Below are 13,268 nucleotides of genomic sequence, written 5' to 3' on the forward strand. Positions count from 1 at the left end.
CATTTTCCCTTTTTAAAAATTATAAATATACAATATTTAAATTTTCGAATGAGCTCCTTTTGCTTAATAATTTCTTACTTTCTATAAATGATCAAGCTTAGAGGCTTGGAAAAGTATGAAGGCGACCATCAAACTGAAAATTATTTTAGGCTCTGTAAATATAAATATTTTACTAAAAATTGCGTTCACAAAAAGTTAAAAATTTCATCTTTCAAAAAACTATTTTTGGCCACCGTCTGCTCACTGTGCAATGGACTAAAAAAGATTACTTCCGAAAAACAACCATAAAACACAAACCATGCAAGCGCACGACTTCAAACGGCGCAGTGTTGCAAGTTCCGAGTGAGGACTAAATCCCAAAAACCTAACTGCCACACCTCGTATATGGCATACGAGTTCTTAAGTGTAAAGCGTGCCCGTGCGCGGAATTATGACGCAGTAGTGCACACACCCAGCCAAGCAGCCTAAATGTAAACATAAATATGTATATGAATATATTTTGTGCATAATTTCAGCAAGCGTGGGAAGTCGCCTTATCCCACTTGTGTGTGTGTGTGTGTACATCTGCACGTGTCTTTTCAATACCGAGTTGAAGCTTAAGTGGCCCCTCGAGCACTTTTTTCGAGCTACAAACACTCGAGTTCATATTGCCAACATAAATTTGTGTGTACGATTTGCGCTCTTCCGCTTCGCTTCTCAACTTCGCAAATGCGCTCCAAATTCGGCTTAATGTAATCCACACCAAAGCTTAGCTTAGAGTTGCGCTTTGACAATAGCCAAATGATTGTTTGTTGTAATTTCATAGCATTATGGTTGTTACACTAGCACTCGACTTCAGCTGCATTTGTCGTTCGTAGGGAATCGCTGAATGCGGCAATGACAATGACAGTGACACTGAGTGGATGACAATAGTTTTGTTGTAGTATTCGGTTGCATAGATGTATCTTTGTCGCAGTTGCAGCTGCTCTAGTTGCGCACACACCCAGCAGCAAAGCTAAGCGAACGTTTCTAATATAAAACGGCAAATTAACCCATTAACGATCTGGTTAGCTAAAAGTTTAGGAGATGCAGATTACACTAAAAGCCTTATCGTGTTGAGAGAGCCAATAATGTAAAGCTATTTGAGCAAACTCTAACCCTTAGGAATGAAATACAGAGCACTTAACACTTTGCGGAAGAGAGAAATGGGCCTGAGCCCTTATAGTAATTATTTTTCCTTCCATAGGAATTTATGGTCAGATGGTACTGCTTTTTTCATGTTATGTTAAACGGGCCAGCATTCGAAGAAGAACTCAATCGCTCATACATCATTTTCTAGAAGGGCGAAAATTTCTGGCGTAAGCCGACTTTTAGTTCTACATGTTCTAAGATGGATAACGAAGTGTAGCGAAAAACCACTATACAATATCAAAAGATATATAAAAAAGTCGAATAGCGCTCGTTCGTCGGCAGTTTATGGTATTTCTGCCATAAAAAAAACTTCCATACAAAAACCATACAAATGGAGTGTCATGCGAAGTCGGCACGAAACTGGTGATCCCTTTGTGGAACAACATCAAGACACACTACAGAAATTGAAGGATGAACTCTACCAAACAAGCGCCAATTAATTACTTACGTACCAGCATTAGCATCGATAACAATGGCAGCCTTGAAATTCCTGGATAATCTCTCTTGCCAACTAGCGCTATTTTGGACTAACTAGGCAATTTTGTAATAAAGTTCTCTCTCGTCGAAGAAAACTAGCACTTCATAGGCCTTTCTTCATGTCCGTCCCATTGCATGGCGCAGAGGCTTGGACGATGACAACATCCGATGAAGCGACGCTTGGAGTGATCGAGAGAAAGATTATGCGGCTCTTTTTGAACTTTTGTGTGTAAACTATGGCGAATGTTGTAGACATTGCAACAGTGAGTTGTGTGAACCATACGATGACGTGAAACTCTGGAACACCTACTCTGCCAGTGACCTGCACTTCGCAAAACACGAATACATTGTTTAGATTCTGCATCATTTACAACCCTAGGAAGCGTAGCAGATCAAAAAATTAGCAACCTACTTAACCCCTTACCGTGCTTTAACGAGTCTGACTCGTGATGAAAATTTTGGTCCATCATTGAATATGACGAGCCAAGCTGTGAATAGATCGTCGGGTCAAATGTAAATATCACGAGCCGAGGTCGCGTACAGATAGTCGGATCAAACATAAACATCACGAATCTGGGTCGTGATTGAATGTTAGTTTCTATCTGTACGCCATGCGTTGACGCGTAACACTTGGGCCCGAGTTTCGTCGAGCTAAATGGCACGGCAAGAGGTTAAATTGTCTGAACTGTATATTAAAAACAAAATATAAAGTTCTTGAACTCTCGCTTAAGCGATTATCGCGCTTACGAAGAAGAATTATTGGTGCTTAACAAGAGGTACACTTGTGCTCACATAATTAAGTCAGTATTCCTTTTTACAAAATTCGTAATATTTTTCCCGCAACATTTTTTTTTGCAAATTCAAAAAAAAAAAAAAAAATCTGTAACCAATTTCTGACCGCTCCCGCAGCTGATGCACGTTGTTAGTTAGCAAAATGACAGTTCAGAGTATTGTTTACAAGCGCGTGGAAGCATTTTGTCGAGAGTAAACGCGAAAAAAGAAAATCTTCAATGGATTTCAAACGCAATAGTGTGATTGCATTATATTTGGCTGGAAAATCACAGCCAGCGGTTGTTTGTGCTCGAGCACCTTAAAGTAAATAAAGTTTTTGTTTATCGTACCATTACTCGTCACAATGATACTGGTAGCATCGCGAAACGTCATGGAGGTGGTCATCAAAAGACTTCAACGGCACGTGAAATGGTTCAAAAAGGGAAGAAGCGACTTGAGCGAAATCTCCGACGAAGTGCCAATCGAATGGTGAAAGAACTGAAAATATCTGACCGTAGCATCCGCCGCATACTGAAAACTGATCTCAAAGTCAAGCCTTACAAGATCCAAAAGGCGCATGATCTCACACCAAAGCAGCAACAAGTCAGATTTGAGAGAGCGAAGGAGTTGCTCAGCTTGGCCGAAAGCGGTCAATTTCCGAACATTGTTTTTTCTGAGGAGAAAATTTTTCAAATTGAGTTATTCGTAAACTTCAAAAACGATAGGGTTTATTTGACCGAGCGTTCATACGAGTTATCTATTGGCCACCAGGAGGCAGCTACCGCCACAGGTAATGGTTTGGGTCGCTGTAACCGCAGATGGGCGTTCTCCAATCGTTTTCATCGAGCCCGGCCTCAAGGTAAATGCGAAATATTATCGGGAAAGTATTCTGGAGGTTGCTTTGAAGCCGGGGGCAGACAATCATTTCGGTGGCAGACCATGGACGTTTTAACAAGTCTCGGCAGTGTCTCACAAAGCTCGAGTGAACCAAACAACGTTCCGAACTTCATAACGTCCACACAATGTCTCTCAAATTCACCAGATGCGAATCCGATGGATTATTCTCTTTGGGCCATTTTGAAAAGCAAAAGATTGACCAGCCTCGAGGCGCTGAAAAAAGTCACTGTCCGCGAGTGGACAAAAATACCTGCAATGCGATTCGTTTGTGGACCGTCTCGAGGCCATAGTCAAGGCAAAATGTGGTTATATCAAGCAAAAGTAAATTGATTCTTAATTTTGTATTATTTTCACACATTTTTTACTTTGAATTGAATAGAAGTAATTTTCCAAACTAAATGTATGGCCTTTTTAATTGGTTACACTTCGAGTGCCGGTCCCTGTATAGTTCATTGTATAAAAAACATTATAAATCAAACTTCTAAACTTTGTTTCACAAAAATTTTTTAAATTTCAAAAAATTGTCATGAAAACTGTCATCAACATTTTTTACTTTTTAATCAAAACCTAATAATTAATCTGGTGTGCATTTTTAGAATTAATTGAAATTTAGTATAATAAACTGTAAGTTTGAAGTTGCTCAAAAATCGCGTTGATTTTTGACAATTTTTTCTTTTCATATGATGTTGGCTAATTTCTTCCATAGAAGAGACTTTTTTTAGACGTTTCGAACGACAAATGATTTTTTATGAGGAGCTTTTTCATGGCAGAAATACACTCGGAAGTTTGCCAATACCTGCCGAAGGGCGACCGTTACGAGTATTAGAAAAAAAAGTTTTGTTCTCCATTTTAGTGTTTCTTGCACGGAGATTCAAACCTACGTACTCCGAATGGTAGTCAGGCACCAACCCATTCGGTTACGGCGGCCACTCCAACTACTATGGTTTTAAACACGATTTCCAGCTGGGTACTCGAAGCATTTCAGCATAAATTTTTGCATATTTCAAGCCCAGCGTAGGTTAGGATTAGATTGGGAATTGGACACCCAAAGAGTAGTGGAATTTCACCTACAATTTATGTAAGCTTATGCTATGAATTTTTGTAAATGTGCACACATCCACTCATATACATACATACTGTGTACACTACATAGATACACACCTTCACAATCGCCATGCAACACAGGAATGTCGCCACGCTGCTCAACCTCAATTGGAATGCGTTCCTCTTCGTGATGTTTATCGCTGGAATCGGCGTTGAACCAATTGCGTACATCGCGTTTCTTATTCTTCTCTGCAAAATAAAAATATGCAAATTAATTGAAAGTGATTGATGAACAAATGCAAATATGTGCATAAAAAAATTTAGATAAATAAATAAAAAATAAAAAAAAAACAAAGGTAAGTAGCATAGCCATGCAACTGAATACAACAACAAAATATTACATTACTGTACATGAAATATGATATACCTACCACGTTCCGCCACTTGCGTCCGCATCATATGAACTTTATTACGCTTGTGCACGCCCTTTTGGCAATTGGTGCGCTGCAGCGCCGGCTCCAGCTGCCCATCAAAATACAAAGGATACTTGCGCTCCCGAAACTGTCAAATAGGAAATAAAAAATAAAAATTATTTATTTATGTGCATGTATGCGTTTGCAAGCATCGGTTTTGTTTTCTTCTCCATCGCCACCCACCAGCTTTATAACCGGATCTGTATCCATTTGCGCATAGAGCTCTGCCAGACTGATGTCTAACTCATGCGCCGAACTCTCCCTGCAGTCCACCAGCATGACTATGCGATTCTTATGGAAATGCAAGGCCAATGATCGAATTGTGCTGGTTTCATTGGTGTTGGGCAACTCGAAGTGTTTCGATTCGGTGACACCATTCGCCGTTACGTCCAAGGTGACGCGTTGATGCATGCGATCGAGGAAAAAGGATAATTTATGCTTCAGTGTGGGGAAATCGATCATGAAAAGCGCTTCGATTGATATGTGTAGTTTGCGACGAGGACTGCGGGCAGGAGGGGATATGGTATATGAAAAGATATAGTCTTATTTTACAGAAATGTTTTATTTTTATTATTTATTTTAAGTCAGTAAGCAATGCCAACTGAACAAGTAGTTGCACTAGAATTGCTGATTTATTTGTTAAATTTCTTTTTCAAAGTCTGTTTGCATTTCATCATAGCAAACTCTAAGCTGTTAAGTTTTGCTTATCTAAGCATGAAAAGTCTCTTCGATATTGTTAAGAAACCTTTTGATTAGCAAAACCAGCGATGTTTTTGTTATATAAGAGGGTAAGGTGAAAAATTCTTGGCCTGACACAGAGATGTCGTAGCAATCAGATACATTTTTTTTGTCTAGCTGTATGAAGTTATACTTAAGGGGACAGATACCTGTAAAATTTCGAAAAAAAATTGTTTGGGTTTTTCATAAAATGTTAATATAATCCTTAAAGAATATTTCAAAAAAATTTCAGAACGTAAATTTAAGTATTTCTTATATTATAGATCTTCAACCGTGACGACTCTATTCTTTGCGTTCGAGCGCTGGGAGAGGAATAGTTACGTTGCCGACTTTAGACGCGTTTTTCTCAAAACTATATTATATTTTTCGAATTGGCGTACACGAAACTCGAAAAGTTATTGACCGATCTCCCTGAAATGTTGCACAAATCTTTTTTATGATATTACTTTCTATCTGTTTCAAATTTTCGAAAATTTTTTGAAAAAATAAGTTTTTCGAAGTAAAAATAGTATTTTTTCCCCCCATTTTTTTTTAATTCGTATATAAATGATGACTTTAATAAACAAAAAAAAATTTTGGTTTTTTGTATTCAGGTCACTGACGCCGATGCTACAATGCCCGCCGATTGAGAAGCCCCGCTGCGACCTTCCTGGAAGAATTGAGTGTACATTCGCCATTTGAAATGATTAAAATAAAAAAAAATTATATTATATTACTGTATAAATAAACTGTATGCCAATTTTGAAAAAAAATATATTGACTTTTTCATTTTAAATAATTTTAATGAAAATCAGGGAAAATATGGCCGTTTACAGGTATCTGTCCCCTTAAAAGTGATGTAAAATGCCTAATTTTCACTCTTTGTCAGCCATCTTGAGCTATTTATTAAATCCGTGATGTGCTCTTATAAAAGCTAGTTTTTATTTCAGGGCAAATTCTAAAAAAAATGTACTCAAAACCACAGAAATTAAAACTTCTGCAAAAAGACATAGTAAGCAATACAATTTTTGTTTTACCACAAAACGTGGTCAAAAATGGGCGTGAAGTTTGTTTATGGCCCAAATGACGAAATGAAATTGAAAAAATGGATAAAATCGTACAGCACTTGCACTTGAAAGCAGGCGAAAAAGTTTGCGTGTACCACTTTTTGGGAACGGATTTCGAGATCGGGCTAGATTGGAAGAGGACGAAGTAATCTAGTGATACCCTTTTAAAGCCTACCAAAATTTGCATTGCTGGAATGAGCCAAGCGACGGCAGTTTGAAAAATTACAATTTAAGATTTTTTTAAATAAATAATTATTTTCCAGAATCATGACAGCTAATACCCGTATTTGTTGTCTGCGGTCCATCTTTACTGACAAAACTATCCAATAAGCAAATGAACCTTTCACTAATCCGGGTAACTACCATCTGCTACACAATAATTTTAATCAGATTAACTGATAAATTTATATGAAGCTTAATCTGGGGTACTTCGAATCTATACTGAGTACAAATAAGAACTTGATTTTAAGTACTGAATACTTTATTTTAATAAGTACCTTGGAGTACTGAATAATTTTAAGTAATGAGTACTTTTAATTAAAGATTACTTTTGTGTATTCAACATCGATACTTTGGAAAGTGGGGTACTGTCGATTCTTTCGAGCATCGATTACTTACTACTTTAAGTATCGACTTTGCCCAATACTACAAAATGCCGCCTATTGTTATTTTTACTTCAGTGCAACAATCTGTTCAATTTACTTAGGCAGAAACCTACCGTATGTGACGCATTGATATCACACAGTCACCCTTTTTTATGTACTGCTCCAGCTCAGTGGAAGCCACTGAAAAAATACAGAAAAATAGAAAAAAATTTAAAAAAAAATTTGTTTTTGAGTTTAAGCAACAAACCTGGGTCCAGAGATAACGCATTTACGCTACCAACAGCCAAAAAAGCTGCTATCGTTACGAGTTGCAGCCAGTTCATGTTTCGTATTGTGTATTCACAAATGCTTTCTTAAAAAGCCAGCTTTTCACTCACCTATTAATGTAATATAATAAAAAATGAGAAAAAAATGATTAAGCAATAAGTTCACAAATTAAATTTTTCATATTTATAAGTAACTAAGTAACTACCCTAAAAGAGTCACCTAAGAATCGTAAAACTTTAAAATTTCCCTTTTTCAGAATTTTCGAATGCAAATTCTACCAAATGGCGCTATAAATGTACTTATGTATAGTATAGCTTCAAAACGTTTATTGGCTGTAAAGTGTCATTCAACGAAATCTCTAAGTCATTTGTTATGCGAAACTTCCGATAAGCCAATTAACTTACTAATGAAATTTTTAATCGGAAGTCGATGCATAATATAAACTCGTAACAAAGAAATACTTTTGCACATTCCTGTGAATTCAAAAACCCCATTGACAGTTAGACGTTCGAAGAAGTACGCGACTTCTTTCACTTTAGAACCAACAATAATACCGAAAGCTACCCCTGGCAGCGGAAGTCTGGCATTTCATGTTTGCTTCATATAGAAGAAAATTCATAAGACCCTTAGCGAAAAAATTACCAAAAACCGATGCGAAATTTGCGTCGCCTCACGCTTGCGTTTTCTTGTACTGAAGTTAGTTGATCTATAAAACAGCATACCCTAAAATTTTCTACAAATTTCAATTAAAAATACAAAATTTTTATACAAAAATTTAATTATAAAAATTCACAATGATTTGAATGGAAAAAATTTGTCGTTATTATTTTTGTAAAAATATAGTTCATTCAACAACAATACATATGTTTTAGGCTTAAAACTTTCAAACAACCAATTCAAGAAAATTGAAAAATTAAAAATTTTTTATGAAATAATTTTATCATCAATATTCAAATCATTATGAATATTATAAAATTATTGTATATATATTAATAAATATTATAAAGAAAAGATTGCGGGCAGACTTTTGCTGCTGAGTGTAGATACGTTGAACTGAGTAAATAATTGAACTTAAAATACCATCTCAAATATACTTATAGAGTACCACAAAGAAAAAGAAGGCAATTTTGGTAATGAGGTCTCAGTGAAAATTGGTTTCTATCCATCCATCTCTTCCCACTGGCTTTGTTCGGCAGGAGTTCAGTGAATTATACTATGAGTTCATTATTTAATTAGTCCAGTACACACGCATTTATCTTATTTCTTATGAAATAATTAAATGAAAGCGCACATTGCTTATAAATGACAGCAACCTGGCGTTTACATGGAACAGTTTTGCAAAGGCAATAGTAATACCCTCACACTTTTTACTAATACATTCACTATTCTCTCATTCTCTTCGTCACTGGCTGTGATTTTTCGAACAGAACGTATTAGGCAAATGATTTCATGTCAATACGACGAGGTTTCATTCTACGTTCACACAAATCTAAACCCAAGCAAATCGATGTCAGATCAAGTAATTTTTACGAAACGTTGTTAGTTCTGCCTTTTCTAAGCTGGATAAAGAAGCAATGGTAATGGGTCTGGTGGTGAACGTGGACAACTCGAAGTACCTCTTGTCATCAAACAAATAGTCGGCGTACTTGCGTATCGGCACCAACGTCTCTGTTGACAGTAGTGGTGTTGAAATGATAAGAGACTTTGTTTATCTAGGAACTAGCACTAACACCGATAACAGTGTCAGCCGTGAAATCCAACGGAGAATCTCTCTTGCCAAGGAGTGGTACTTTGGATGAAGTAGGCAAATGAGTAGTAAAATCCTCTCTCAACGAAGAAGGCTAACTCTTTATAAGTCTTCCAATAAGGCAATAACTGCAGAAAGTCGCCGCTGGGACAAGTTAATGGTGAAAACATATAGTACAGTTGGTGTACATTAGAACTGTGCCTTGCACCTTTACAAAGACAAAATATTAAGGCTATACAGAGGAAGAAGGGTCGCCTCTGCTTAGATGAATTAACGGTGAAAATGAAGATGCAAGTTTTTTAGGATTTCGGACACGGAGAACGCAGGCACGAAGCGTTGAAGGTATATGCTGCATCAGACAAAGACCCGACCAGGCAACAATGATGATGAGGAGTAAGTAATCAAGCAACTGTTGACTGTGGGTGCTCTTGAAAAGCGAGTCAAACCACTTTTGTTTGCAAAAAGTATTCTGAGGAATAAAATCAGACACCAGCCTGAGATGAAACTAGGTGCAATCACATGCCAACTCATAACAGTACAGGCTAGATTTTGAAACCTGTACCCGTGCATCGAATGTAAGTTGTATAGTCATTGCTTTGTAAGGCCGAAAAGAGCGATTGATGTGTCGAAAATGCTTGCAAGCATTGAAACTACATACTTCAAACTGAATGGAATTTAAATGCAGATGCAAAGCATATTCATTTCCAAGAAGAGTAGTGTCCGTTTTGATGATAAATATTAGCTTTTTTTTCTTGTTTGCTATGAACCCAAAATGTGAGTGGTAAGTCACAGTAGACTAAAAATGTTCCTCATTTCATTTTCATCATTTAATTTGATAGTTTATAAGCTTTTGATTGCCAGTTTTGGTAAATTCAATTTTTGGTTAATAGCCATTTTCTCACATTTTTACTTATATATTTATTTATTTATTTACATATTTAGAAAGAGAATAATTTTATGCAAAAACCATGACAATGAGTCTTACCTCAGTTTATCTATACACAAATTCAAGAAATACATTTAACTTTTTTTCTGCTCTTGCTGTGCTTTCTTCGAGCGCGTTCACTTGTTGTGCTTATGCCTGCCCATAAAAGATTATCTTTAGTTGTATGTGTAGCTGATTCTGTTTTCACCACCTTATTTGTTTCTATTTTTATTGTTATTTTTGTAGTGGCTGTTGTAGTTTTTTGTTTTACCTTAGATTGTTTTCGTCGCTATTTATCTAACAAATTCGATTTGAAATCTATGCGTAGGCGCTTAGAGGTATTTCCGCGTGAATTGTGAAGCTCTGATTTAACACACGAGTGTAAATGCATAGAAAGCAGAAATACCCGTATTTACAGGTAAACAAGTTAGAAGAATAGCTGAAGTAAAATATTTTTTTTTCTTTTAATAAAATATATACATAGGAGATGGGTATGGTAAATGAAATTGCATGTGTGCGTGTGCCGTTGAGCTTTGAACTGGCAAAATATAATACTAAAAAAGTAAAATTATTGGCTGTTGTCCCAGATTAGCTCCCTTTTATTTAGTATGTTTTCGCGTAGAGCGGAAGTGATTGGCGAATCACAAATTTATGATTGCTAATCCTTATGTCATTACGGGCTCAAGCCGATCGAAATAAGATAAATGTGATTTTTGTGCCTTTTTACTTGAATGCGAAACAACTTTGGGAAGATTATAGAGATGGTTTCAAATAAGAGAAGAGATCAGTACGGATCCCTTCAATTTATTCCATGAGCTATTCATAATCTTTTTTCTTTGTCATTTTATTTAGACTTAAGAATTAAAAACTTGTATTTTTATTGCATAAAATGCTGATCAACGACAGCATAGAAAAAGTTTAGTGAGCACAAGAAATTCTATAATAAAAGGTTTGCTCATTAAGCAGCTTTTTCGTTCCCTCTTGACAAATCGGTTCTTTTAGCAAGACACTGGGTTTCTAACTCTAGAACTTTGTATAAAAGTAGAGGAAAAATAAAATTTGTAGAAAAAACATTTCGTTTTCAAAATGATGTACTTATGAACAACTACTCGCGCAGGGGTTTTTATCGAAGGGTTCAGGATAAGAATGGCATGGAATGTATGATTGTATACCGCTTAAATCAGGACGGCATAAATCATTTTTTTTGGAACAATCCGAGCCCGATGCATTTCAGTTATAGGTTACGGAGGCTATGAACAAAAACTTGACTTGGCAGCAAGTAAAAGCAAAAGCAGGGAACAGAAAGCAGTGGACAAATTTTGCTTTGGCTCTATACTCTGCAACGGAACCCTTAGAATTATGATGATGATGATGCCCCTAAAACAACAACAACAACCTTTGCTGTTCCCAGTAAGATGACGAAGCCGAGTAGCTTCGCCTAGGTTACACATCAATAGAGAACTTTTCTTTCTGATGAGGAAGTGATTTATTTTTTCATTTGTTTTTCTAGCATTTAAGGAGTTACATACATCCAGAATTCTCAATTTTTTTTAAGATTCTTAAGAATATACTGTGAAATTTGCATGCGGAAATTCCCAATATTGTAGCTTCTACAGCCCATTAACTAGGTAGAGAGCAGTCCGCGCTCCTATACAGCAAACTTGAAACTCGTTTTTCTCGAAACTACTTTTTCCAGCAAGGTCTGCATGATAACTCATACAGTTTTCAATATTTTTTGATGCGCTTTTTTTTAATATTCGAAAGTCTTTCTCTATAGTCCGGATTTTCGATATTTTTATTAAAAAATTTTATAAACATAATTAAAATGTGACATTTATGACGTAAAACGCATACTTCTTTTTAAAACGCCATAAATTGCAAAATTTTTCGACATTCAAAAATCCGGCTCCACAGACTAATACTACTACTTTATTTTACAAGAATTTCTTTTCACTTTTTACAGATCCATCAACATTTCAAGAAGAAATGATGCAGACCGTGGAGCAACTTTTTTTCATTGTACTTTGGGTCACTTTTTTTGTATATGATAATTTTTGTAAAGAAAAATTAAAATAATTTTTTTTTATAAAGTTTCTGTACTAATAAACAATGTATACAATTTTTTATATTTATTTCTATTGTTATCCCTTCTAAAAACCGTTTTTCTTTTAGCGCATTTTTGGCACTGCTGGACGTATGTATAGGAAGAAGAGTTAGGAAGAAGAGTTAGATAATATCCTCGAGGACGCGATAGAATACATTGTCCAATAATAAAACTTGGGGGTTAAAACTCCAACCATACGTTGGCGTGGTACGAGTATATCCAAAGTTGATTTTTATTCAACTAAATTTATGATGGATCCGCTTCTTCTATGAAAGAATTGCTTGTGTGACAGAAAAGTTTCATATTGGCAAAACTTCGCAACTGGCTTTAAATTTAAAAATTAATTCACAAAATATTATTCTTCAATAAAATTAAACTAGTTTTTTTTAATATCTCCTTCTTCTTCTTAATTAGCGCGATCTTAGCCGAGTTTAACAAAGCGAGCCAGTCGTTTCTTTCTCAAACTAAGTGGAACTAAGTCCTTCTCCAGCTGATTTTTTCAACGCAGACGAGGCCTTCCTCTTCCTCTGCTACCACCAGCTGGTACCGCATCGAATATTTACAAAGCCGTGGCGTTTGTATCCATTCGGATGACATGACCAAGACAACGTAGCCGCTGGATCTTTATCCGCTGCACTATGTCTATGACGTCGTCCACGCTTCTGTGCTATACGTTAGGACGGTTAGTTTTGCGCATCGAGAGAGGACTTTACTACTCAATTACTTACTTAATGCAAAGTAGCACTTGTATTTCTACTAGTTCTAGTTTCCTGAAATGATAAAGAAAATTGCAATGCCCTCTATAGTAATCAGTAAGAGTTCATAAATCCTCTTTATCCAGGTTTGGCAGCCTACTTGATGGTTTTCTAGAAGTAAGGAAAATCTATTTTGATTCGCTCTTTCCTGAACTTTCCATCCAGTGTCGTATGAATTCCATGTCTTCCTAGTCATACATTAAACTTGCTTTATTTAGACTTTGGGGTCATGGAATTTAGATGTTGCCA

General features: G+C 36.1%; 1 protein-coding gene across 1 annotated transcript in view; it reads right to left on the minus strand.

The window, feature by feature from the left end:
- Window positions 1-13,268, minus strand: part of LOC129248566 (uncharacterized) — a 58,617-nt gene that overhangs the window by 28,578 nt on the left and 16,771 nt on the right. Inside the window, exons 2-6 of the mRNA XM_054888163.1 lie at window positions 7,469-7,598; window positions 7,335-7,401; window positions 5,016-5,334; window positions 4,791-4,920; window positions 4,477-4,608 (exon numbers count right to left, since the gene is read on the minus strand). Of these exons, the coding sequence (XP_054744138.1) occupies window positions 4,477-4,608; window positions 4,791-4,920; window positions 5,016-5,334; window positions 7,335-7,401; window positions 7,469-7,544 (724 nt within the window). The 5' untranslated portion in view covers window positions 7,545-7,598. The remainder of the gene's footprint in view (window positions 1-4,476; window positions 4,609-4,790; window positions 4,921-5,015; window positions 5,335-7,334; window positions 7,402-7,468; window positions 7,599-13,268) is intronic.

The sequence above is a fragment of the Anastrepha obliqua genome, chromosome 5, assembly GCF_027943255.1.
Source record: "Anastrepha obliqua isolate idAnaObli1 chromosome 5, idAnaObli1_1.0, whole genome shotgun sequence".
In the NCBI taxonomy this organism is placed as follows: domain Eukaryota; kingdom Metazoa; phylum Arthropoda; class Insecta; order Diptera; family Tephritidae; genus Anastrepha; species Anastrepha obliqua.